This window comes from Anguilla rostrata, chromosome 3 (genome assembly GCF_018555375.3).
Source record: "Anguilla rostrata isolate EN2019 chromosome 3, ASM1855537v3, whole genome shotgun sequence".
In the NCBI taxonomy this organism is placed as follows: Eukaryota; Metazoa; Chordata; class Actinopteri; order Anguilliformes; family Anguillidae; genus Anguilla; species Anguilla rostrata.
In genome coordinates, this window is record NC_057935.1 from 36,321,835 (window position 1) to 36,349,584 (window position 27,750).

The window sequence follows — 27,750 nt, forward strand, 5'->3', positions numbered from 1 at the left end:
CCATTTTAAAGTTAATTGCTTAATGGTGGCCATTTTGTTTGTCTCATTAGGCTTACAGTCCATTTGGGTGTGTTTTTCCAATGAACAGGTTTGGGTGCAGATTGATCCACAAACAGAAAAGCCTTTAGGAAAAACAGTTTCTCAAACTGGAGGAAATCTATCCAGATGGACTTCAGTGATTCACATTTGTAGAGGTCATTTACAAGATTATGCGTACCACATTTAGTGAAAATTGGACGTACATTGTGCAGGTTACTGGTTTTTATAGGTTAAACAATTTTGGTTCTTTAATATAATGCCACCTAGAGGCTGACTGAATTTATATTGTGTGAGCATGTAGCCTCCAAGTAACCTTACCAGTCTGTCAAAGCTTATGTATCTACCTAGCATTTACCATCTCACAGGAAATTGTGAAAACCTGGGAGGAGGAGAAGAAAAACAATTATAAAATCATACTATAACAAAATAAGCAAGAGTACTTGTGAAATTTCATAACTAATGTGGAATTATGATTTATTTGTTTTTTATTAGATAAACCTGGACCTCCTGCTGGAATTATTCAATTCACGATGGTCACTGCAGACAAGATTGCCTTAATGTGGGATCCTCCAGCAGATGACGGTGGTGCACCAGTAACACATTACATTGTGGAAAAACGAGAGACAAGCAGAACTGTATGGTCTGTCATATCCGAAGAACTGGAAAAATGTCATGTGTCTGTTGACAAACTTCTCAGAGGCGATGAATATGTATTCCGCGTTAGGGGTGTCAACAAGTATGGAATTGGAGATCCTTTGGAATCTGAGCCAGTTATTGCAAAGAATTCATTTGGTAAGAAATTAACAATAACATTTATTATGGTTATTCAACCAACTGTTAAAAAAACTGAAAAAAACGCATTAAAAATATTTTCTTCACAGTAACGCCCGGACAGCCTTCTACGCCTGAGGTCACAGAAATTACCAGAACAACAATGGTAGTGGTCTGGGAGAGACCTGGTGTGGATGGTGGCAGTAATGTCACTGGTTACTATCTTGAAAAACGTGAGAAGAAAAGCCTGCGGTGGTTCAGTGTTCTCAAAGATCCTATTTCAGAGACAACATATAAAGTCCACAGTCTTACAGAGGGAAATTGCTATCAATATCGTGTCTGCGCTATCAATAAAGCAGGAGAAGGTCCATTTTCAAATGTTTCTGACTTCTACAAAGCAGCTGATCCAGTTGGTAAGTATGTTTTTTATCACAAGATTGCAAAAACAATTATTATTTTCTCAGGCACTTACGTGTTTTCATATTTTACATTCTAGACCCACCAGATGCACCAAGCAAACTTAAAGTGGTTGACTCAACTAAAACATCTATCACCCTTGGGTGGAGCAAGCCAGAATATAATGGAGGTAGTGAGATCACCAGCTACACTATTGAACAAATGGTGGCTGAAGAAAATGAATGGACTGTCATTAGTTCCAAGGGTGAAGTCAGAACCACAGAGTATGTGGCATCAAACCTTAAACCTGAAATTGACTACTACTTCCGTGTATCAGCTGTTAACTGTGCTGGACGTGGAGAGCCAATTGAGATGACTGAGCCAGTACAAGCTAAGGATATTCTTGGTATGTATTAGTTTTTCAAGTTTAACTATTCAGAAAATAATATTTGCCATAGCAAAATGTAATTTAAAAAAAAATTTGCTTTCATTTCTACAGAGGAAGCTCAGATTGATCATGATGTTGCCATGAGAACTCATTATACAGTGAAGGCAGGAACTGATGTGGAGATCATAATTCCACTCAAGGGCAGACCCACACCAAATGTGACCTGGAAGAGGGGAGATAAGAACATTGACAACGACCCAAAATATGAAATTCATAGCACGGACTCTTCAACTGTCCTGCTCATTCCACAGGTCACTCGTGATGACACAGACAAATATCTTCTTGAAATTGAAAATGGGGTGGGAGAGCCAAAGACATTAGTTGTATCAGTTAAAGTGCTTGACACTCCGTCTGCTTGTCGGAATTTATCTTTGAAGGATGTCACTCGTGGCAAAGTAACACTGAGTTGGGAACCACCTCTTCTCAATGGCGGTGCTGAAGTTACTAATTACATAATTGAAAAAAGAGAGTCAAGCAAAAGAGCGTACTCGACTGTAACAACTAAGTGTATGAACACAACATACACGATCGAAGAACTCTCTGAGAAAGCGTCTTTCTTTTTCCGTGTGGCAGCTGAGAATGAAAATGGTGTGGGTGATAAATGTAGCACAAAAGAGCCAGTTAAGGCAACTGAGACACCTGGACCAGTCAAAGATCTTTCTTTGAAGGACTCCACTAAATCGTCAGTTACTCTACAGTGGATGAAGCCTGATTATGATGGTGGTAGCATCATAACAGAATATGTTATTGAGAAGAAACTTAAGGGTGAAGAGGAATGGACACTTGCAGGCACCAGCAAACATTTGGAATATGAGGTCAAAAAGCTAAAAGAACTTGCAGTTATGGATTTCAGAGTTTGCTCCAAGAATGAGAAAGGACAGAGTGATTTCACAAAAGTTGGACCTATAACAGTGAAAGATTTTATTATTCCACCAGAGGCTAACCTTGAAGATTATCCAAGTGGTGAAATCCGTGTACGCATTGGACATAATGTGCACATTGAGTTACCATATAAGGGTAAACCAAGACCAACCCCACTGTGGTTGAAAGACAATCTACCTTTGAAAGAGAGTGAACAGATCCGCTTTAAGAAAACAGAGAACAAAGTTACTCTCATGATTAAGAATGTACGAAAAGAAAATGGGGGGAAATACACACTGACCCTTGACAACAATTTCAGTAGGAAATCGTTCCATTTACACGTCATTGTTCTAGGACCACCCTCTAAGCCTGTAGGTCCCATCAGATTGGATGAAATACGGGCAGAAAGTATCATAATATCATGGGATGAACCAAATGATGATGGAGGTGGAGATATCACCTGCTACAGTGTGGAGAAACGTGATACTTCCCAGAATGATTGGAAAATGGCTTGTTCAAGTGTAGTAGGGACAACATTTAAAGTACCAAACTTGATAAAAGGAACACAATATCAGTTCAGAGTATGTGCGGAAAATCAATATGGTGTAAGTGAACATTTGCTTTCCCAAAATGTGATAGCCAAACATGAGCATCGACCACCAGGGCCCCCAGGGAGACCAGTTGTGTACAATATTACAAATGATGGCATGACTATTCAGTGGGAAGCACCTATTTATGATGGTGGCTCACCAGTCACAGGATTCCATGTTGAAAAGAAGGAGAAGAACAGTGTCTTGTGGCAGAAAGTAAATATTGTAGTAATAACTGGAAGGGATTACAGAATCCTTGGCCTCATTGAAGGACTGGAATATCAGTTCCGAGTGTATGCACAGAACAATGCCGGCTTCAGCCGTGTCAGCGAAGCATGCAAGCTCGCCATGGCAGTTTCTCCTGTTGGTAAGTTTTTGCATTTAAAAACATATCTATGTTGATATATAATATTTCGGTATTTCTCAGGAGGTGTACTACTAAGTAATTAATCATAGTTTCCTAATTGCTCTCAAGTTACTAAAGTTGCTCATTCTGGGCACTACAAAATAAGTTGTCCTTTTTTTGTTACTGTAAAATAAAGTTATTTTATTCAAAAGGTCTACCTTTTGTTTTGAACATTTCTGAGAATTAATTATTGTATGTAGATTTTCTTGCCCAGTATAGATACAATTAAAAGTATTAAAAGTATCATTCTTCTGTAAATCTAGATTTCAAATGATGTTTTCCTTCCAGAATACTTAATTTGGTATTAACATGTAATAATTGTGACACCCAATATTTTGTTTTCATTTTAGACCAGCCTGGTACACCAGACTATATTGACATAACAAGTGATTCTGTTACACTAAAATGGGATGCACCCAAACGCGATGGAGGTAGCAAAATTGTGGCCTATAATGTAGAGAAACGTCAAGGACAAGGCCGTTGGCTGAAAAGCAACTTCACTGATGTCAGTGAATGCCAGTTCACAGTGATGGGCCTTGCCTGTGGTGAGCGCTATGAATTCAGAGTCATTGCCAGAAATGCCATTGGTACAGTTAGTCCACCTTCACAGTCTTCTGGTTACATTGTCGTCAGAGATGAAAGTGGTAAGTTCAAAAATAATAATTATACTTATGCTGATGAAATAAGTTAAAAGTTAAAAATGCACAAATTTTTTTTAGTTATTTAAAAAAATTTTAACCTTCTGTTTTCAGTTTGTCCAAACATTGAGTTTGGAAAGGAGTACTTTGAGGGTCTTACTGTCAAAGCTGGAGATCCTATTAGGCTTAAAGTCATCATTACTGGGCGACCTGTACCTCAAGTCACATGGCTTAAAGATGGAATGGAAATTGGCAAGAAGTTTGATATCACAACCATCACTGGTTCAAGCACGTTATTCATCAGAGATGCTGATCGTAGTCATCGTGGTGTTTATACTGTGGAAGCTAAAAATAACTCTGGAACAAAGAAGGAGGCTATTAATGTCAAAGTCCTAGGTTAGTATTTGTATATATTTGTATATATTGTTGTTGTTGTTTTTGTTGTTGTTAAATAGAATTACTTGAGTAAAATTAATGTTGAATGAATTAAATATGTTTCCTTTCCCAATGTAGATACACCTTGTGAACCTGAAGGCCCGATTCTTTTCACAAACATCTCAGATGGAATAGCAACTCTGTCATGGAACCCTCCTGCAAATGACGGGTGTTCTGAAATTACCCATTATATTATTGAAAGACGTGAGACTTCCAGAATATCCTGGTCAGTTGTCACAGACAGTTGTGCGGAATGCTCATTCAATGCTACAAAGCTGATCAAAACCAATGAGTACCAGTTCCGTGTGTCTGCAGTTAACAAGATTGGTGTAGGGAGACGACTGGACTCCAGCCCTATCATTGCACAAATTCAATTCAGTAAGTTTAATTAAAATATGACGTGTGTGTTTAGGGATCAGATGTGTGTGAAAAATGTCTTTAAAATATTTCCTGTCTTGCAGCTGTTCCAGATGCTCCTGGTACACCTGACTCAACTAGCATCACAGGAGACAGCATTACCCTTTCATGGACAGCACCAAAATCTGATGGTGGAAATGAAATCAAACATTATATAATACAACAACGAGAGAAGAAGAGTATACGTTGGGTAAAAGTATCTTCAAAGAAACCAATTATTGAGCCTGCACACAGAGTGACAAACCTTACTGAGGGGATCGAATATGAATTCTGTGTAATGGCTGTAAATGATGCAGGCATTGGACCTGCTAGCAACATATCACTACCAATACTATGTAGTGAGCCAAAAGGCACACCCAGTGCTCCTACTGTGGTGAATGTAACAGATTCCACAAAGACATCTGTTAGTCTAGAATGGACGAAACCACTGTATAATGGTGGAATGGAGATCACTGGATATATCATTGAGATGTGCAAAACGGGTGAAGAAGAATGGAAAAAAGCTAATGTAGAAAATTGCACCAGCACACTATATACTGCAACTGATCTGGAAGATGGTGGAGAATATATGTTCCGTGTCTGTGCTGTAAATAATATTGGAAAGGGAAAAACCTGTGAAATTCCAGACCCAGTACAAGCTGTTGACAGACTTATGGCTCCAGAAATTTGCATTGATGCAAGCTTCAAGCAGACACATGTTGTGAAGAATGGAGAAAGTGTCCATCTTCATATTAATTTCAAAGGAAGACCTACCCCTCAAGCTACGTGGGCTAAAGCAGATGGAGACCTTGGTGTGATGGCAGATATCACTATAACAGAAACATCTAGTACCTTAACCATCGAGAACTGTAATAGATATGATTCTGGACAGTATACACTCTCCCTTGAGAACAGCAGTGGCTCCAAATCTATTACATTTACTGTAAAGGTTCTAGACACACCTGGACCACCAGCTCCACTTACATTCAAGGATGTTACAAGAGGAGCATTGACATTGATGTGGGATGCACCTGCTAATGATGGGGGAGCCCGTATTCTTCATTACATTGTTGAGAAACGTGAGGCAAGCCGTCGTAGTTGGCAGGAAGCTGGAGGAAAATGCATTCATCCAACACTCAAAGTTAGTGGTCTTCTAGAAGGTGTACCATACTTCTTCAGAGTCTTTGCAGAAAACCAGTATGGCCAAGGTGAAGCATATGAAATGCCTGATCCAATTATTGCAACTGCAGAACCTGCTCCACCTAAGAGATTGGATATTGTAGATACAACAGACTCTACTGCTACCCTTGCCTGGTTAAAACCTGAACATGATGGTGGAAGTCGTATCACAGGGTACATTGTGGAAACTAAAGCAAAGGACAGTGACAAATGGATTGTTGGTGGTCACACAAATAACCTGTACACAGTTATTGAGGGATTAGTGACGAGCACAGAATATGAATTCCGTGTAAAGGCTGCAAATGATGCCGGTTACAGTGAACCAAGAGATGCATTTGCCTCTGTTATCATTAAAGAGCCTCAGATTGAACCAACTGCTGATCTGAGTGGTATCACCAACCAGCTAATTACATGCAAGGCGGGCGGCACTTTCACCATTGATGTCCCTATTAGTGGCAGACCAGCTCCTAAGGTAATGTGGAAGCTTGAGGAAATGAGACTCAAGGAAACAGACAGGGTCTCCATTAAAACCACCAAAGATAGGACTACATTATCAGTCAAAGACTCCATGAGAGGTGATGGTGGCAGATATTATCTCACTCTTGAAAACGTCACAGGAGCTAAGACTTTCACAGTCACTGTCAATGTCATTGGCAGACCTAGTCCACCCACTGGTCCGATTGAAGTTTCATCAATAACATCAGAGTCCTGTGAGTTGTCGTGGGAAGAACCTGAAGATGATGGTGGAACTGACATCACCAACTACATTGTGGAGAAACGGGAATCTGGCTCAACTGCTTGGCAGCTTGTGAATTCAAGTGTGAAACGGACAACACTCAGTGTCTCCCATCTGACTAAATACATGCAGTACACTTTCCGTGTCTGTGCAGAAAACAGATTTGGTGTGAGCAAATCTACTGAATCTGAAACCATTGTTGCTGAGCATCCATTTGGTAAGTGCCACAGCATCATGTATATTTACAAATGTTTTTCAATGTAAAAACAGAAATACGCTATTACATGTGCATGGAAAGTAGGGTATTTTTATGCTTATAAATAAATTGCACAATAGACACAGTGCACAGATTAAACCGTTCTAAACAAATCACTCATTAAAATAGAACATAATATTGCATCACAATGAAGAAAGATAAATAACAATATGAAAAACTTCAACATTTAGCTCAGAACTTGCCACTTTTATTATTACTAAATATTACTATTACTGATATTTTCTCATAGTGGTTTTATTATTATTGTTTGGCCTACTTTATGTATCATTGTTTTTTGACTTTGTGTGGTTTATCTTGATTATTGATGCAACTCATTAAATAATTCCACAACATCACACATAACTTTACATATATTCCGATTTAATTTACATGCTATATGGTAATCAAATGAGGATTTTTTCTGTTAAATGCACACAAGGCATCTCTCTTTCAGGTTGAAAATGCACGCACTGATTGATTGACTGATTCATTAATTTATTAAGGAATTCTTTTTGCGTTATGCAGACGTTAGATGAGAACACGACATATAACAACACTTCAGTACAGTCTATTCTGTCTATTCAAGGCTGCATACAGTGTCATAACACATAGCAATGCTATCAGACCCACGCGCTCATGCTGCCTACACACAGGAGGAAGTCAAACACAGGCCTGACCATTCTTGTTAGATTTAGCTCCAGTGCAAATAATTATTGTTTTATCATTCTAACAGTATAGTTTATTAGACTGCTGTTATTACCAAAGTCATACATCATGGGATTTTTTTGTCATTTACAAAAAATATATACTTGCTCAGATGATCAAGTGTTCTCCCAACATTCACCTGAAGAGCCCAGAGAGCCAACTCATTCCGGAATGACCCCCCATTAGTCTCGTCCAAATGTTTAGTGGCAGTAGGGAGATCTGTACTTGAATATGCAAGTAAAATGGTTGTACTCAATGCGCTGAAGTTCAGAGCCAAAACAACCACAATTGTGTCACTGTCCAAATATTTACGGACTGCACCGTATCTGAATTTCTGGATTGTGTCTCCCTTTTAATTACAGTTCCACCAAGCCCACCAACACGACCAGAGGTATTCTCTGTTACTGCAAATTCTATGGGAATTCGCTGGGAAGAGCCATTCCATGATGGTGGCAGTAAGGTGAATGGATATTGGATTGAAAAGAAGGAACGTAACACAATCCTTTGGGTGAGGGAGAACAAGATCCCATGCTTTGAGTGCTACTATGAAGTAGCTAATCTTGTTGAAGGCCTTGAGTACCAATTCAGAGTTTATGCAATGAATGCGGCTGGTCTGAGCAAAGCCAGTGAAGCTTCAAAACGGGCAGTAGCACAGAATCCTGTTGGTAAGTGTCTTATAGAGGAATAAGCTAAAATTAAGTGTTTTTTCTTTTTTTCTTAAATTGAGCACATTTTCCAATATATCTTATATTTAGGTCCTCCTGGCAAACCAGAAGTGACTGCTGTGTCAAGCTCCACAGTATCAATAAAATGGTCTGTACCACTTATTGATGGCGGCAGCCCAATTGTTGGATACATTATTGAGCGCAAGCCATACACTGCCACTGGAGAAGGACGCTGGCTGAAGTGCAACTACACAAATGTTACAGAAACAAACTTCACTATAACAGCACTGGGTGAGGAGGAAGAGTATGAGTTCCGTGTCATTGCGAAGAATGGTGTTGGAGTGCTCAGCACACCCTCACCATCAACAGGAGCTGTGATGTGCAAGGCTGAATACAGTAAGATGTTTTGTCTTCTTATTTTGTGTTTCTGTTGTCATCTGTGCCTTTGGAACAAGTGATTTTTACAATATATTTTTATTTCTACTACAGCACCTCCTAAGGCTGAGCTGGTCAGCAAACTTCTCACAGATACTGTCACAATTAGAGCTGGGTCAGACCTTGTGCTTGACGCTGCTGTTGGAGGCAAACCTCAACCAAAAGTCTTCTGGGCTAAAGGGGAGAAAGAACTTGAGCTCTGTGAGAAGTACTGTTTGCAGTACACCAGCACACGTGCTATGGCTATTATCAAGTTCTGTGACAGAAATGACTCTGGAAAGTATGTCCTAACAGTAAAGAATGCCAGTGGTATTAAGACAGCTGCTGTCAATGTTAAAGTACTTGGTAAGTACATATGTGGATGGGGTAATTATCAATAAAATCTGTTCGCGTAGATTTACTTTACTTCTGAATGTACGCACATTTCTAATTAGATTTTTTTTTCCAGATACACCTGGGCCATGTGAGGGCAACATCACAATAAGCAATGTGTCAGAGAACAAATGTACAGTGTCCTGGAATGCACCTTTGGAGGATGGTGGAGACGCAATCTCCCACTACATTGTTGAGAGACGTGATACCAACAGACTGAATTGGGTGATAATGGAGTCTGAGTCCAAGGCCCTTTCTTGTATCATTACCAGAATGATAAAGAACAATCAGTACATATTCCGTGTTAAAGCTGTAAACAAGTATGGACCTGGTGAACCAATACAGTCTGAACCTGTCTTTGCCAGAAACACATTCAGTAAGTTGGCTCATAATTACATCTGTGCAGTACAAATGATCAGATAAGGCCTGTGAAATAATATTCTCTTTATTTTACAGCTGTCCCATCACCTCCTGGACCACCAGAACTTATTGCTGTTGGAAGAGATCATGCTATTATTGAATGGCTGAAACCTGAAAGTGATGGTGGCAGTGAAATTAATACTTACCTTGTGGAGAAACGTGACAGGAAGAGTGTCAGGTGGATCAAAGTTAACAGAGATATTACTACCACAGATACAAGATACAAAATCACAGATCTTCTGGAGGGCAGTATTTATCAGTTCCGTGTCACAGCTATTAATGCAGCTGGTGAGAGTGAACCAAGTGAAATATCATTGTATGCTGTCTGCCGGGAAGCGACATGTAAGTTAAATAAAAATTTCTGCCGGTTTTATTTAAATATATACAACAAATTACAGAATAGCTGACTGACAAAATTGAGTCTTTCTCTATTTCAGCTACTCCTGCACCTCCATCAGTTCCCCGTGTTGCGGATACAACTAAGAGCAGTATTAGTCTGGTATGGACTAGACCAGTGGATGATGGTGGGGCTGAGTTAATTGGATATGTCCTTGAGATGCAAGAGGAAGGAACAGACCAGTGGACCAGAGCTCATGAAAAGAATTTGAGAAACGCAGAGTACACTGCAACTGGCCTTGATAGCTCCAAGAAGTATAGCTTCAAAGTGGCTGCAGTTAATGTCAACGGTGTGGGTGAATTCAGTGAACCATGCACAACAACTGAACCAGTGGAAAGAATCGGTGAGTTGGATTTTTCATAGCGGTATATAACTTACATTTTGGATGAAATTTATTACCCGTTTTAAGATCCATTATATTTCTCTCAGAAACTCCTGACCTTGAGCTTGATGATGACTTGAAGAAGACTGTCTGCTTGAGAGCTGGAGGTTCTCTTCGTCTTTTTGTGACTTTAACTGGAAGACCGGTTCCAGTAATCACATGGAGCAAACCCGGTGTAGATCTCCAGAATCGTGGATTTATTGAAGTAACAAGCAGTTATACAACCTTGTTAATTGATAAAGTCCATCGCTATGATGCAGGAAAATACACAGTTGAGGCTGAGAATCCTTCTGGAAAGAAGTCAGCCACGATTCTCGTCAAGATCTATGGTAAGATTCAGTCAAGTATTTGCATTTCTTTGTCTTTTTGTGTGTATGATACATTGATTGTAAGTGTAGTGTGTGAGTGTGTAAACATCAACCTTCCCCTCTTTCCCCTAGACACACCTGGGCCACCTGGGCCAATAAAGATTAAAGAACTCACAAAGGATGCTGCTGTCATTACATGGGATGCCCCAAGTGTTGATGGGGGAGCACCAGTCAATAACTACATCGTCGAGAGACGAGATGCGTCTATGAGAGCTTATAAAACGGTGACATGCAAATGCAGCAAGACAGCATACAAAATAACTGGACTGACAGAGGGAATGCTGTACTACTTCAGAGTCTGGCCAGAAAACATATATGGAATTGGTGAAGCCTGTGAAACTGATGATGTGGTTCTGGTGTGTGAAGTTCCAATGGTCCCACAGAAATTGGAAGTTGTGGATGTAACTAAGTCAACTGTGATATTAGCATGGGAGAAACCAATGCATGATGGTGGCAGCAGACTTACTGGCTATATCATTGAAGCCTGCAGATCTGGAACAGACAAATGGATGAGGGTGGCTACTTTGAAATCAACAGACTTTGAGCATACTGTTGTTTCACTGAATGAGAAAGAACAATACCTATTCAGAGTGAAAGCTGTAAACAGCAGGGGAGCCAGTGAACCCAGAGAGATTGTAACTGCTATAACTGTCGAAGAACAAAGAGGTATGTAAACCTGTTATTTATACATTCCTTGTTCATTGTCACCATTATCATCATCATCAGTTGTGTCAACATTTCATACATTTTGTTGCAGTGCTGCCCAAGATAGATCTTTCTAGCCTTTCTAACAAGATAATCAATGTACAAGCTGGGAAAGTACTGGAGCTCCACATTCCAATCATTGGCAGACCTCCTCCAGTTTGCTCATGGTACTTTGGTGATACTAAGATGAAGGTAACTGAGCGTGTAAAAATTCAGACCACAGGAAAATACACAAAATTGACTGTGCAAGACACCACAATTGATGACACAGGTGAATACATGCTGGAGGTAAAGAATGCCACAGGAATTGCCACTGAAACCATCAAAGCCATCATTCTTGGTAAGACTCACATAACATTTTTTGCACATTTTTAAAATGTATTTCATTATGTATATCTCCCTTTTTAATGGACTATTCTTTCATTTAGCTAAGCCTGATGAGCCCACTGGGCCAGTAAGGGTCGATGAGGTGGATGCCACATCTGTTACAATCAGCTGGGACCCACCTCTCAGGGATGGAGGGGCACCCATCAGTGGTTATGCTGTTGAACAGCGCGATGCTCACCGTCCAGGATGGCTCCCTGTGTCAGAATCTGTTAGTCGACCCACATTCAAGTTCACCAGATTGACTGAGGGAGATGAATACGTGTTCCGTGTTGCTGCAACAAATCGTTTTGGTACTGGATCATTCTTGCAATCTGAAATTATCCTTTGCAAGAGTGCTAAGTGTAAGTAGCTTTTCCACAAGTATGCTCCCTCAAGTCATAATTAACAATATATAATGAAAATGAAGGTGAAATAATACATGCTTTATGTATCCACTTCATAGCCTTACCAGGGCCACCAGGCAGGCCAGAGGTATTTGATGTATCCCGTGACGGGATGACTGTTGCCTGGTTCCCACCTGAGGATGATGGTGGCTCCAAGGTGTCTGGATATATCATTGAGCGCAAGGAGGTCAGATCTGATAGATGGGTGCGTGCTAATAAGAATCCAGTGACAATGACAAGATACAGATCAACGGACCTTATTGAAGGCTTAGAATATGAACACAGAGTAACAGCTATCAACTCAAGAGGAATTGGCAAGCCCAGCCTTCTCTCTAAACCAGCAGTGGCAACGGATCCCGTTGGTATGTATATTTCCTTAAATTAATAGATAGGACTTCTACCAAAAAAGCTAGAAAGAGAATGTCAAGTTAACTAAATGCTGAAATAATTTGCAAGGATATGTTATGAGAATCTCTGGCATTAATAATAAAAAAATGAGCACAGTTGTAAATTAAATGTGTAATACAGGCAAAGCTAAGGATTAGTTAGTGCTTAGGCTCAATGGCTTGGTGTAACATTTCTATCTTCTTATGTTCTCAATGTTCTTATCCTAACAGATCCACCTGGCACACCACAAAATCCAAGAGTTACAGGCACCACTCAGACATCCGTATCTCTGGCCTGGAATCCCCCTGATGAAGAAGGTGGCTTCAAGGTTTCTGGATACCTGATTGAGATGCAGAAGGTTGGCCAGTTTGAATGGATCAAATGTAACACAACACCCTCACTTATCTGTGAATACACATTGACACAAATGCCACAAGGAGCTGAATTCAAGTTCCGGATTAGGGCATGCAATGCTGGTGGATCTGGCGAGCCAGCTGAAGTCCCAGGAACTATAAAAATTACAGAAATGCTTGGTAAGGCAATGCAATTTAACCATTACTGTAGGGTGTTATTACCTTTCAAATAATACATTTTGTATTACATATCTTACAACCATTTATTATACTTCATTTCAGAATCTCCTGATTATGAGCTGGATGCGAAATACAAGGACGGATTCATTGTCAGACAGGGGGCAGTTGTCAGACTTAACATACCCATTAAGGGGAAACCAATCCCTACCTGCAAGTGGACAAAAGATGGCTGTGAAATTTCTCACAGAGCCATGATTGCATCTAGTGATGATCTTGCTGAGCTTGTGGTCAAGGAAGCTCAGAAAGAAGATAGTGGAAAATATAAGCTTCTTCTGGAAAATAAGTGTGGCAAGAAAGAAGTACACATCAGTGTGAAAGTTGTTGGATACCCGGATGCACCTCAAGGTCCACTTGAATTTTCTGACATCCATGCTAACTCCGTAAGAGTGAGTTGGAAAGCTCCTGCAAATGATGGTGGCTCTGAAGTTCTGGGTTACATCGTTGAGAGACGAGAAGTTACTAAGGCAGCCTGGCACACTGTAGATTCAAGAGTGACTGAAACATCTTTGGTAGTCAAGGGATTGAAGGAAAATGTTGAGTACCACTTCAAAGTAACAGCTGAGAACCAGGTCGGCATGAGCAAAACCTTAAAATCAGACACTCCCGTTACACCAAGGACACTTCTATGTGAGTATATTTTCCATGGTTCAGATTTACATGTTAGAATCTGCCTATATGCATCTAACTGACTGAAATTACATGAAAAATGATTCGTTCTAACAGGTCCACCAGAAACTTCAAGTAATCCACCAGAAATTGTGGATGTCACAAAGAGCTCTGTTGCTCTGGCATGGGCCAGACCCAAAGAAGATGGTGGCTCCCGCATTACTGGATACTACATTGAATATAGAGAGGTGTCCACTGATAAGTGGGAGCGCTATGAGACGCAAATCAGCACTACGATGTACACACTCACTGGACTTACACCTGACAAAGATTATCAGTTCCGTATCATTTCTCGAAATGATGTTGGGGAAAGTGAGCCAGGGCCTCCATCTGATGCAGTTGTGTGCAAGGATCCATTTGGTACGTGGCAGTTTTCTATTTGAGTATTCTCACACAGTTGTATTGATGCCATATTTACTTTGTTCACCCTTTCTTTGTCATTAAAGATAAACCAAGCCAGCCAGGTGAAATAGATATAGATATGGTAACCAAAGATTACATCACCATTCGCTGGGCATGCCCTGAATGTGATGGTGGAAAGGAGATCCTGGGGTACTGGATTGAATACAGAAAATCTGGAGAAACGACCTGGAAGAAGTGCAATAAGGAGCGTTCAAAGGAAAGAATATTCACCATGGGTGGCCTTATGGAAGCTACTGAATATGAATTCAGAGTATTTGCTGAAAATGAAACTGGAATCAGCAGACCACGCAGAACAGCTATGGGCATCAAAACCAAATTGAGTGGTATGTAACATGGAACACAATGATTTCCAATATGTTTTTTAATTTCATGTTTCCAAAGTTGAAAGAGTGTGTATGTGTGTGTGTGTGTGTGCAAGTGTGTACAGACAATTGATCATATGTGCAGGTGAACACTTTTAAAAGAGGTTACTAAATGAAATTAATGAATGAAATTAATGTGCATTTTCTAAACCACTGGTGTCAAGAGAGGGGAGTCAAGCGGCCTCCCAATAATTATACTGGTGGGCAGTGCCCCTTTTCCAGTATTCTGTGAAATATATACTTTTATAGTCAGTGTAATGTTATACATTAAATCATTTCAAAGTGACAGTAGAGCAGTCAGTTTAAACTCTTCCTTCTTCGGGCACACACACAGACATCCAGTATACAGTAATGTGCATTTTTGAAAGTCCCCAATCATAGATATGTGTGCATGTAATGTGTGTGTTTGTGCGCAGGCAAGTCCTATAAATTCCATTGCTGTTACTGCTAGCTAGCTAATTACGTGTAACATATGGTCAATGCAAAGCAATTCAAAGCCTGTTCTTATGTGTTGCTCTGCTGACTGTGTTGAATACTGCTAATGTTAGATGCTAACTAAATTTATTGTAAAGTTTATTAAGACAAAAGTAAAATATGTTACTTTTGGACTGTAGTATTGACGTACCTGCCAGCGTAACCACCAAGATGAATCACTTTATATCAACCATTTTGGTTGATAGAAAGCCAACCATTGTATTACGTCATAGCAAGATGATTAAGATTAGTACAAATTTTAGGTGGTGAAAGAATGCTTTTAAAATGAAAGACTGAATGCTGTCCTAGCACTACGCCTTCAAACAAACCATGCCACTTTATTTGGGGGTGTAGCTTAGTTTGTATGGAACTCTTGGACTTGGAGCATGAAAACAAACTGTTGTGACTACCAGTAAATGTAAAGATTGAAACTTTAATGTAGCAATTTTGTTTATGCAATTTTTATACAAGATATTCAGGAGCACATGATAAGTGGCAGACCCTGGGTATTAGGACATGGGGTGCAGAGCCAGTTTAGGGTGCCCCTATGACCAAATTATTTTACAAAATTTCCATGACCGGATGATGCGCATCTGTAATGTAGGAAAAAATAGAAAAATCCTTAGTGGCTCAGAACACAGGGCTTGACATTAAGGAGTGCTTGCTGGCCCGGGGCCACTAGGAGATTGGTTTGGGCCAGTTGATTGATAAAGAGATGTTTTTACCATCTTGGAAACTAACTTGATCATTTCTGTACCAATGCTTGCTTATCAGTAACAAATGCTACAACTTCATTATTCATTCATTTTTGTACCACTTACCAATAACTAACCAAAGCCTTACAGCTTGATCATTCATTAATATATGTACCGAGTAATGTCTCAATCAGTTTGACATATTTACTCTAAATATAAAATAGATATTTTCTGAAGTAACATTAAAATGATAACGTAGTTATCAAGCCTACTCATCTACCTTTATTTATTGCTAGCAAGCTAACTAAAAGATTAAAAAACTAACTAGATATTAGTTGAATATAATATTACTGATATAATTGTTTTATCTCTTGGTTAAACTGCGAGCGTTTCACCTCCAAATTCAAAATCCTCAGGCAAAGAAGTCATCCACAATTTTCAACATTTCGCATCAGTGTTTGGCTGAAATTGCTCCAAAAGATGAAGTTTGTTTATAATTTGATGGCAGCAATTGGCAGATTTTCATTTTATTAAATGACAACTTTTTACCAGTGCTGTAGATTGGTGTTTTGATGCGTTTTTATTCAAATAATAAGCTGGGCCACTAGATGTCTACCTGGAGCAAGTAGAACACTGACCTACTGGCTGAATAGGGCCAGTGTAAATATTCCCTAACATCGAGCCCTGAATGCACATTCTTCTGCTACCCGCTGACTCAGCTCTGAGCAAAACTTCTTTATCTTACATCATGGCAAAACAAATTTGTCAAACTGCTGATGAACAAACATATGCACACATGGAATTGCTTAAAATTATTCCTTTAGTGTAGACAGTCCTCTACAAATGTAATGCATTTTTAAAATATGAAATGACAATGTTACTAGCAAGCCATTGCATGAAGCAAGTAACTTTAAGCCGGCTAATAGTACAACAAGTAAACTTGGAAAGCTACCAGTGTGCTTTCAGTTACAACCTATATTCTAAGCCAAACAGCTAGCAAATGTACATAGCAAGCAAACTTTTATATTTACCTATTTCACAAACAATTCATATTGAGATTGATGATAAAATGCAATTTAATACCAGAAGAAATCCACTTCATTGAGGCTGCTGTGTCAGTGGAGTCACTTGATCAGTTCTGACTAATGGCATTCCAGGGTTCCATATTATTGGTAGCCCTAGGCTACCTACTCAACAAAAAGAGCAGTTTTGGCAATATTTCTTTATTAACCGATTGCCGTTCGGTCCAGCATTAACAGTTTCCATTACTTTTCCATTTAACAGTTTCCATTTTACTTTTAATTAATTAATGAATGCTAGCTAGCTAGCTGCCTTGGTTCCTAGCAGTAGTTGGAGGAATAGTGGATGTGAAATGTCTGCACTAAGGTGAAATGTAACTTAAATGTAGGCATAGCATCTACAAATGTAAGTAAGTTCACCCAAGTAAACTTTAGAAATTAATATAATATTCTATATTATATATGTATGATAATAATATAATATTAATATTCTGTCTGTTTGAGTATGAACATGGGAGGGTGAATAATTCCATTGCATTAGACAATTAGCAAAAATATCGAGTTTGTTTCTGGTTAATTTGCTTTTCTAAAGGACACATCAACTGCCTGATTTACCATTTTAGTGGAATAAAGATGGAAGTATTTGAGTCTGTGAAATCAGTTTGTAGTATTACCATTTCTACTGCCAGTTAAAAATGGAATGTTTTTGATTTAGAATTTTTAGTGACCTCAATATTTGGCTCAATTACATGTCATCCTGACATAGGCATGAACATGTTTTAAGTCAGTTTGTTAGTCAAATCTCAGTTTTTTTTTTTGTTTGTTGTTTTTTTTTTAAACACATGTGTGACAAACACGCCTGCCACAGGCCACCAAAGTGGCTTTCCAAGGGGCCCTCCAGCACAGAGACACATTACATTACAGGCATTTAGCAGACGCTCTTATCCAGAGCGACTTACACAACTTTTACATAGCATTTTACATTGTATCCATTTATACAGCTGGATATATACTGAAGCAATTTCGGTTAAGTACCTTGCTCAAGGGTACAACGGCAATGTCCTACCCGGGAATCGAACCTGCGACCTTTCGGTTACGAGTCCAGTTCCTTACCCACTGTGCTACACTCCGACACAGGGAGAAGATGTTCAAATAGTCCACATTTATTTACGAGGGTTTGGCAAGATGTTACAGCCAAGTGAGCAGATCTTAAACACAGTCATGACAGAGAAGCTTCCTTGTGTGGGTGGGGATGGCAGATTTAACCTGTGCGCAGTGATTACCTCCCTACGCACAGGTGCAGCCACTCCTGTTCCTGGGTCCAGTTAGCCTGGCCAATTATCTAATTCTTAACCAATTATCCAATTGGCCAGGTCCAATTAGCTTGACCCAGGGCAGGTGTGGCTGCTTAAACCAGCCATCCCCACACCACAACGTGCTTCTGATGTTTCAGCAGCTGTCACTCCAAAGCCTATGAATAACCCAACATGTATTGTAGGCATGGGATATGTACGAACATTTGTTTCTGAAATTGCGTATGTCTGTTGCGTTATAGAACCAAATTTACTTTGCATGCATGTAGCCTTACATCTTCATCATCAAGACTGTTTGATCACAATACTTTGGCTACAATATAGGCTACATTATGGCAAATTTATTTGGTACATAGCTGGCTAATCTGTTAAGTGGGCTACTAATGTCATCACTAGTAATGTGGCATTGCAAGCGCAGGATTTAGGGGCCGTCTTAGCCCCGGTGCCATCACACACCCCGCTTGCTCCACTAATGTACATGATACATGCCCATGTTTGTGCTGGTCTGTCAAACTCTTTACAATAAGTATCATTTGCACTAGTGTATTCTGTGTATTTGTGTATTCTGTCATATCATTGTTCATTCAGTTATTTCAAATACTAATGCAAATATTACTGACTATGGACTTGTTTTATGATTAAATAATGTCATCTGTGATGTGTGTAAAGCACACATCACAGATGTGAAGCATCTAACTGTAAAAATAGCTTGTCGCACCAAATGTAAAACATTTTTTATCCCACACCCCCACTCCCCCAACCCCCCATTCACCATTACACTTTTACTTCACCTCTGTCTTGATGGTGCTTTCCAATGCATACTGTGTTGTTAGTTGTCCTGGTTTTAAGAGAGACCTAAATCCAACATTGAAAATGGTCTCCCAGGAATAGGAATTATAATGCCAAAGTTATTTGTTTTTATATATTTTTTAATTAAATTGATACAACGATCTTTAATTGTCATGCATTACTTTTATTTTTACAGTTGGAAGTGAACCAAGCCTCAGGAAAGAAATGGAGGAGGGCACTGCTAAGCTGGGAGAGTCAGGCATACTGAAATGTCAGATCATTGGCAGACCTCTCCCAGATATCAAATGGTATAAATCTGGAAAGGAGCTAACCCAGTGTCGCAAATATGCAATGACCTCTGATGGTCGCAACCATTCATTAACAATTGCAACAGACCAACAAGAAGATGAAGGCGAATACACATGTAAAGCCATCAATGAAGCTGGGGAAGTAGAAACCACTGGTAAACTCATCTTGCAGGCTCCCCCTCAGATCCATCCTGGATTCCCATTGAAAGAAAAATATTATGCAGCATGTGGGACAACCTTGCGTCTACATGTGTCATACATTGGACGCCCAGAGCCTAAGATCATGTGGTTCCATAACAACAAGCCTCTAGAGTCTTCTGAAAGTGTTATCATTGAAAACACAGAGTATTATACTCATCTTGTCTTAAAGAATGTTCAGAGAAAGACTAATGCTGGAAACTATAAAGTCTGGTTCAGAAACCACTTGGGCACTGTGGACACTGTACTCAATGTTGAAATCCAAGGTAAGAGAGGACATGAATGGCAATCAATATAATCAGTAAACACATTTTCCAGGTAAAAAGTGTAGAATATTTTTTTACTATTTTTTTTCCATTTTAGATAAGCCATCTGTGCCTGAAGGACCAATTTCTCTTGATGCTCTAATGAAGAATTCGGTGATCATTAGCTGGAAGCCTCCTGCAGATGATGGTGGAACAATGATTTCAAACTACATTGTCGAGAAACGTGAAAATAGAGAAGATGAACAATGGCACTTAGTGTCATCCTCAATCTCAGGAACATCCTGCCGTGTTGCAAACCTCATTGAAGGAGCTGAATATCATTTCCGCGTTTCAGCTCAAAATCGACATGGCAGCAGTGACCCACTGGAGACTCCTACTCCATTCATAATTAAGAGTCAGTTAGGTATGTATAATTCCATGTCACCAAATAAAGGGATGTGTTATAAATATGCAAGATGTTAAATAAATATAACATCTCATTAATAATGCTTTACAGGTAAACCAGGAATTCCACTGAAGCCAGTTGTCTCTGGCGTGACAAAGGATTCTTGTATTGTGTCTTGGAAGCCACCTACAAGCGATGGAGGTTCCAAAATAAGAAATTATTGCCTAGAGAAGAAAGAGAAGAAACAAGACCAGTGGATTTCCGTGACTGCTGATGAAATCCATCAAACAGTCTACTCTGTAAAAGGTCTCATTGAAGGATCAGAGTATGAATTCAGAGTCAAATGTGAAAATTTGGCTGGAGAGAGTGAGTGGAGTGAAACATCTTTACCTATTGTTGCAAAAGCACATGTAGAGGTAGTTGCTCCTGGCTTCAAAGAAGAGCTGAGAAACATGAGTGTCAAATACCTGAGCAATGCAACATTTGTTTGCAAGATAACTGGACAGCCTAAACCTGTAGTGAAATGGTTCAAACGTGGAAAAGAAATTCAGCCTGATGGACAGAAAATTAAAGTGCAGGAATTCAAAGGTGGCTATCATCAACTTGTCATCTCTGCTGCTGATGAAGAAGATTCCACTGTGTATCAAGTCAGAGCCACAAACCAAGGTGGATCAATTGCAGCATCTGTCTCTCTGGATGTTGAAGGTAAGAAACTAAAGTAAATTAGTTGGATAGTAGATAAATGTAATGTACACTCCAAAAAAGTGTTCTAGGCTTGTAATGAGAAAATGTTAGCTTATATGAAGTTAAGTGAAATTATCTTGGCAAATCCTGAAATTAGTCAAACGGTCTCACCTTTTTTTGTCTTATTAAACAAAAAAGTAATAGAAATCACATTGTAAATATAGGACAAAAATACTTCTTAATATTGACTTATTTTTAGATTTTTGCAGTGAAATGTAAATGCTTCCATTTTAGAATCTCTGCCATTATTAATTGAATGTACTTTTTTTTTTTTTACAGTTCCAGCTAAGATTAATCTGCCCAAACATCTGCAAGACAAGGAAGCTGTCCCTGCCCTCCGAGGTGAAGTGATCAGCATCAAGATTCCATTCATTGGCAAACCAGACCCTGTAATCACATGGCAGAAGGGACAAGACCTAATTGATACCAACGGGCACTATCAAGTGATTGTGACAAGATCTTTTACCTCACTTGTATTTTCCAATGGAGTTGAAACAAATGATGCTGGTTTCTACATTGTTTGTGCAAAGAACAGATTTGGCATTGATCAACAGACAATTGAACTTGATGTTGCGGATGTGCCTGATGCACCCAGAGGTATTAAAGCCAGTGATGTCTCCAGGGACTCTGTCTGTCTGAATTGGTGCGCTCCTGCTAATGATGGTGGAAGCAAGGTGACCAACTACATTGTGGAGCAGTGTGCCACTACAGCTGAGAGATGGGTCCGTGTTGCTCAGTCTCGTGACACCCGTTACACTGTCATTAATCTTTTTGGCAAGACAAGTTACCAATTCCGTGTCATTGCTGAAAACAAATTTGGCCAGAGTGCACCATCTGAACCAACTGGTCCTGTTGTTACAAAGGAAGACAAATCAAGAGTATTAAACTATGATGAGGAAGTCGATGAAACCAGAGAGGTCATAAAGGGCAAAGCTCCTCACTCAGATGCCAAGAATGTGCATAACAAATATATGATTGCAGAAGAGCTAGGACGTGGGCAGTATGGTATTGTTCACAGATGTGTAAAAACCAGCTCCAAGAAGACATTTATGGCTAAATTTGTGAAAGTGAAGGGTGCAGATCAGGCATTTGTGAAGAAAGAAATTGCAACACTCAATGTGGCTCGACATAAGAACTTCTTGAATCTCCATGAATCCTTTGACTGTCCTGAAGAATTAGTCATGATTTATGAATTCATCTCAGGTGTGGACATTTTCGAACGCATTAGCATTGGCAACTTTGTGCTCACAGAACAAGAAATTGTTAGGTACATAAGACAAGTATGTGAGGCTCTTGAGTTCTTACACAGTCAAAGCTATGGTCACTTCGACATCAAGCCTGAAAACATTGTATTCACTTCAAGGCTGAGTAGAAACATCAAGATTATTGAGATGGGCCAGGCTAGGCACCTGACACCTGGAGAAATAATAAAAGTTCAATTTACTGCAGCTGAGTACTGTGCACCTGAAATCCATCAGCAAGAAATGGTCAGCACTGTAACTGACATGTGGTCAGTTGGTGTTCTGGTTTATGTGCTTCTCAGTGGACTAAATCCATTCACTGCTGAAACAAACCAGCAAATGATAGACAACATCTCAAATGCTGATTATAGTTTCGATGATGAAGCTTTCAAGGAGGTCAGTATTGAGGCATTAGACTTTGTGTACAGACTTCTGACTAAAGACCGTAAGCATCGTATGACTGCTGCCCAAGCCTTGGAACATCCTTGGTTGACAATGAACACAGAACAGCTCAGTAACAAAGCTATTAAGGTCACAAGACACAAAAGATACTACCAGACTCTGATGAAGAAAGAATGGAACGTGGTTGTTTCTGCAGCTCGAGTTGCATACGGTGGTGCTATCAGAAGTCAGAGAGGTGTCACATTTAGCAAAGTGAAGATTGCACCATTTGAACATGGTCCAGTTGCTGGTCAAGTCCGGCACAATATTGCTGATGAGGGAGATAATGTAAAATTCATCTGCAATATTGAGAACTATGACAGCACCACCGAAGTAACTTGGTATTGCGGAGTTAAACAGCTGGAGCCAAGTGATAAGTATGAAATTAGTTATGAAGATGGAATAGCTACCCTGTCTGTCAAGGGAGTTAACAGAGCAGATGATGGCACCTACAGATGTAAAATTGTTAATGAGTATGGTGAGGACAGTGCCTACGCAGAGCTCTTTGTCAAAGGTGTCAGATCTTGTCGTGACTACTTCATTGTACGCAAAGTGAAGAAAGTAAAGCGCCGAGTAGACACAGCAAGACTACTTCAGAGACCGCCTGAGTTTACCCTCCCACTGTTCAGTCATACTGCTCACATTGGTGAAGATGTACGCTTTGGAGTCACTATAACAGTGCATCCAGAGCCTCGTGTTATATGGTTGAAATCTGGACAAAAGATCACACCAGGAGATGATGACAAGAAGTACACATTTATAAATGACACTGGTCTCTATCAGCTTGTGATTCACAAACTTGAGCCTAATGATGATGCTGAATATTCTGTTGTGGCTCGCAATAGATACGGAGAAGACAGTTGCAAGGCACGTCTCACTGTAATACCTCGCCCCATTCCTGCCGACAGTACAATAAGGCCAATGTTCAAGCGGTTGCTTGCAAATGCAGAGTGTCGGGAGGGTCAGAGTGTCCGCTTTGAAATAAGAGTGTCTGGAACACCTTCCTTAAAGTGGGAAAAGGATGGCATGCCTTTAGCATTTGGACCTCAGATTGAAGTTGTTCATGAAGGTTTGGATTATTATGTACTACATGTCAAAGAAACCCTTCCTGAGGATTCTGGGACGTACAGAGTCATTGCAACAAACTCAGCTGGATCCGCGAGCTGCCAAGCCACACTGAAGGTTGAACGTGTCACTCATGTCAAGAAGGAATATGAGAGTGAAGTAGATAAAAGGAAAAGAGTCGAGAAGCAGGAAATTGACAAGAAAGTGAGATTATCACAAATACTTTCTGGCACTGAAGTCACTCCACTCACTTCTCTAGCACAAGATGCCTTGAGAGAGGCTGCTATCATGTACAAACCTGCAGTAACAACAAAGGATAAAACTGAAATTGTTAAAGAAAAAGAAAAACTAGAAAGGCAAAAGAGAGCAGAAGAAAAAAGACTTCGCATGCCATATGTTGTTCCGGAGCCTCGTATCCATGCTCCAACCATCCTTGAGGAGGACAAGGAGATCAAATATTTTGTGCCTTTCTCAGACATGAAATGGTATAAGAAGCTACGGGACCAATATGAAATGCCAGAACCAATGGAAAAACTTAAACAGAAACGACTAAAACGCATTCGTCTCTCCAGGTGGGAGCAGTTCTATGTTGTGCCTCTTCCAAGAATCAAAGACCAGTATAAGCCCAAATGGCGGATTCCAAAGATTTCACAGGATGATTTAGAAACAGTAAGACCAGCTAGGCATCGCACACCTTCTCCGGAATCTGAAGCTTACTACAGAATAAGACGAAGGTCCCTTGGTGATCTCTCAGATGAAGAGCTTCTACTCCCGGTTGATGAATACTTGTCAATGAAGAGAACTGAGGAGGAAAGGTTGAAACTTGAAGAAGAACTTGAGCTTGGATTTTCTGCTTCTCCGCCTAGCCTTAGCCCAGTGCGCTTTGAATTATCTGCTCTGCGTCATCCTTCACCAAGAAAAACAACATATAAGGAGGATGAGGAACATGACAAGGTTCAAAGGTATGACTCTTACCGTATTCCCTCAAAATATGAAGCTGGTCCAAGTTTTGTTGATCTCAAACAGAGACATGATAAAGCCACATACAGACCTCCGAGGCAAAAGCAAAGAGTATATGAAGAGAGAGAGGATCAAGAGCTCCTTCGCCCTGTGACCACAACACAAAGACTTGCATCCTACAAAAGTAAGATAAAACAAATGGAATTTGAGGAGAAAACAAAAGTCTCAAGAAAAGAAAGGGATGTGCATGTTTCATCTGTATCCAAAGGAATGGAGACAACTGAATATATTCACACTTCATTATCTTCTACATACACTCATCAAGTGCATTCTGTAGCTGAACACATAATACCATCTCGCACACACATTGCAGAAGAAGAACCCCCGAAAATGAGATCACCTACCCCTGAGAGGACTCGTCCACGCTCCCCAAGTCCAGTGACCACTGAGAGATCATCCTCAAAATATGAGAGGTCTGCAACAGTTGACATCATGTCAAGATATGAAGCAAAAAAAGCAGCTCTTAAATCTGAAAGGAAGTATGAGGTTGTGACTCAGCAGCCCTTCAGCCTTGACCATGCTCCTCGTATAACTGTGAGAATGCACTCTCACCGTGTTCCACGCGGTCAGAATACTAAATTCACACTTAACGTCCAATCTAAGCCAGATGCTGAAATAAAATGGTACCATAATGGACAACACATTCAGGAGAGCAGCAAATACCGTTTTACTAACCTGAGTGGAGTTCTGTCTCTCCAGATTATTGACTGCCAGGCAGAAGATAGTGGCACATACCGTGTTGTTTGCACAAACTCCAAGGGAGAAGCATCTGACTATAGCACTCTGGATGTTTCAGAGGGAGAATATTCCTCATATTCTTCTCAACGTAAAGATGAGGAGCCTCCCACCCCTTTTTTTCCTGAAATGACAAAGACTGAGTTTTACCATGTGTCCTCCTTCAAGACCGCTTCCTCAGCTGAAACACACCTAGAGGTTAAAGAAACTAAATCAAAACTGACTGGAACACATGAAGCTACTGTTTATGAGAAATTTGCATCATCTGAGAAGAAGATGGAAGCTTTAGAAGCTACAACAGTGAAGGAAGTAACGGTACATGAGGAAGTTAAGACTACTCTGCCAGCCAGAATACTTACAAAGCCTCAGTCTCTCACGGTTTCTGAAGGAGAGAGTGCCAGGTTTGCTTGTGATGTTGATGGTGAACCAGCACCCAGTGTTACTTGGATGCGTGAAGGAAAAGAAGTTGTCTCTTCTCATCGGCACTTTGTGACTACAACTCAATACAAGTCAACATTTGAAATTTCCTCAGTTGAGTCATCAGATGAAGGTAGCTATACAGTGGTTGTACAGAACTCTGAGGGCATGCAAGAGGCACAGTTCAGCTTAATAATTCGCAGAACTGTACATGAAGAAAAGGTTATTGCATCACCTCCAAAAGTAAAGTCTCCGGAGCCCAGAGTGAAATCTCCAGGACCTAAATCCCCAGAACCTCGAGTCAGGTCACCTGAGACAATTAAATCACCCAAGAGAGTTAAATCTCCTGAGCCAGCTACCTCACCACCAAGGGTTAAATCCCCTGAACCCAGAGTGAAATCACCAGAATTCACAGGAACGAAGTCACCGGAACTGTGTATTAAGTCACCTGAGGGAATGAAGTCCCCCTTGAGAATGGAGTCTCCTGAGTCAATTGGCTCACCTCAAAGGGTTAAATCTCCAGAGATTAAGTCACCAGAGCCCAGAATAAAATCTCCTGAGTTTGCAGGACTGAAGTCCCCAGAACCGCGTATCAAGTCACCTGAGGGAATCAAATCTCCCCTCAGAGTTAAGTCCCCTGAGCCATTTGGCTCACCCCAGAGGGTTAAATCTCCAGGGATGAAGTCTCCACCACCCAGAGTAAGATCTCCTGAATTCCCAGGAACCAAGTCCCCAGAACCAGCACAGAGAACAACCAGCCCCTCTGCAGTAAAGCCCATCTTCTCTTCTGGTTTGAAAGATGTCACAACGTCTTCGGATTCTATTGTCAAGCTGACAGTTGAAGTAACTGGAGATCCTGCAACAACAATAACCTGGATGAAAGATGGAAAGGTAAAGTTAAAATAATAATATACATTTCCACAAAATGTACTGGAATCATATTATAGAAAATTTTATTTTATTTTTTATGTATTCCTAGGCCCTCTATCAAGGTGGAAAATATGAAATATTTGAAGAACATGGATTAGCGCATTTGGAAATCTATGAATCTGAAGTTTCTGACAGTGGAGTTTACAAATGTATAGCTACAAATTCTGCTGGATCTTCTTCTACAAACTGTATTGTCAAGGTTCAAGGTATGACTAATAGTGACTGAAGAACCATGGTATCCATATGTAATGCATACAAATTAGCTTTAATTTCTGAACATATCTTACCCTAAAAAATATTTCTGAAATAATGGATTCTGTTTTCTATTTTAGCATCTTTGAAAACTGTCCCACCTCAAGATAAAACTCAGGAAGAGGATGTGGTAGCTTCCCATGCAAAAACAGAAATTACAGAACAAACAATAAAAAAGCAAATTCTTTATGAAGAAATGAAATCTTACACAGAAATAAAAGCCTCTCAGACCCAGCTGACCATAACTGAGGGTCAATCCCTAACACTGAATGCCAAAATACCTGAAGCATCTAGCATCCGATGGCTCTTAAATGGAGTAGAGCTGGCTAATTCAGGAAATTACAGATATGGTATGGCTGGAAATGACCACACACTGACCATCACTCACATCAGTCATCATGAGGAGGGAATCATCACGTGTGAAGGCAAAACTGAACATGGCATTGTAAAGTGTCAATTTGATACAACTGTCACTGGCAAGCATTCACAAGCACCTTCGTTCCTTGTGCAACCAAAGTCTCAGATTGTCAATGAAGGACAAAGTGTGATTTTCACATGTGAAATTGCCGGAGAACCATTACCAGAAATTGAGTGGCTTAAGGACAATATTGTGGTATGTTGTACGAATTTTAAATTTTATTATTTTTACTATTATTA

General features: G+C 40.0%; 1 protein-coding gene across 1 annotated transcript in view; it reads left to right on the plus strand.

Annotated features, from left to right (window-relative positions):
* The window catches only part of ttn.2 (titin, tandem duplicate 2), a 202,618-nt gene that overhangs the window by 172,178 nt on the left and 2,690 nt on the right, over positions 1-27,750 (plus strand). The window contains exons 194-222 of the mRNA XM_064327343.1: positions 532-831; positions 921-1,223; positions 1,307-1,612; positions 1,706-3,472; positions 3,862-4,155; positions 4,264-4,545; positions 4,663-4,962; positions 5,046-7,112; positions 8,219-8,521; positions 8,612-8,917; positions 9,011-9,301; positions 9,405-9,704; positions 9,785-10,090; positions 10,186-10,488; positions 10,575-10,856; positions 10,968-11,561; positions 11,653-11,940; positions 12,029-12,328; positions 12,430-12,732; positions 12,988-13,290; positions 13,393-13,977; positions 14,074-14,376; positions 14,463-14,762; positions 19,288-19,863; positions 19,961-20,266; positions 20,360-20,953; positions 21,272-26,802; positions 26,891-27,047; positions 27,174-27,706. Coding sequence (XP_064183413.1) covers positions 532-831; positions 921-1,223; positions 1,307-1,612; positions 1,706-3,472; positions 3,862-4,155; positions 4,264-4,545; positions 4,663-4,962; positions 5,046-7,112; positions 8,219-8,521; positions 8,612-8,917; positions 9,011-9,301; positions 9,405-9,704; positions 9,785-10,090; positions 10,186-10,488; positions 10,575-10,856; positions 10,968-11,561; positions 11,653-11,940; positions 12,029-12,328; positions 12,430-12,732; positions 12,988-13,290; positions 13,393-13,977; positions 14,074-14,376; positions 14,463-14,762; positions 19,288-19,863; positions 19,961-20,266; positions 20,360-20,953; positions 21,272-26,802; positions 26,891-27,047; positions 27,174-27,706 — 18,383 coding nt within the window. The remainder of the gene's footprint in view (positions 1-531; positions 832-920; positions 1,224-1,306; positions 1,613-1,705; positions 3,473-3,861; positions 4,156-4,263; positions 4,546-4,662; positions 4,963-5,045; positions 7,113-8,218; positions 8,522-8,611; positions 8,918-9,010; positions 9,302-9,404; positions 9,705-9,784; positions 10,091-10,185; positions 10,489-10,574; positions 10,857-10,967; positions 11,562-11,652; positions 11,941-12,028; positions 12,329-12,429; positions 12,733-12,987; positions 13,291-13,392; positions 13,978-14,073; positions 14,377-14,462; positions 14,763-19,287; positions 19,864-19,960; positions 20,267-20,359; positions 20,954-21,271; positions 26,803-26,890; positions 27,048-27,173; positions 27,707-27,750) is intronic.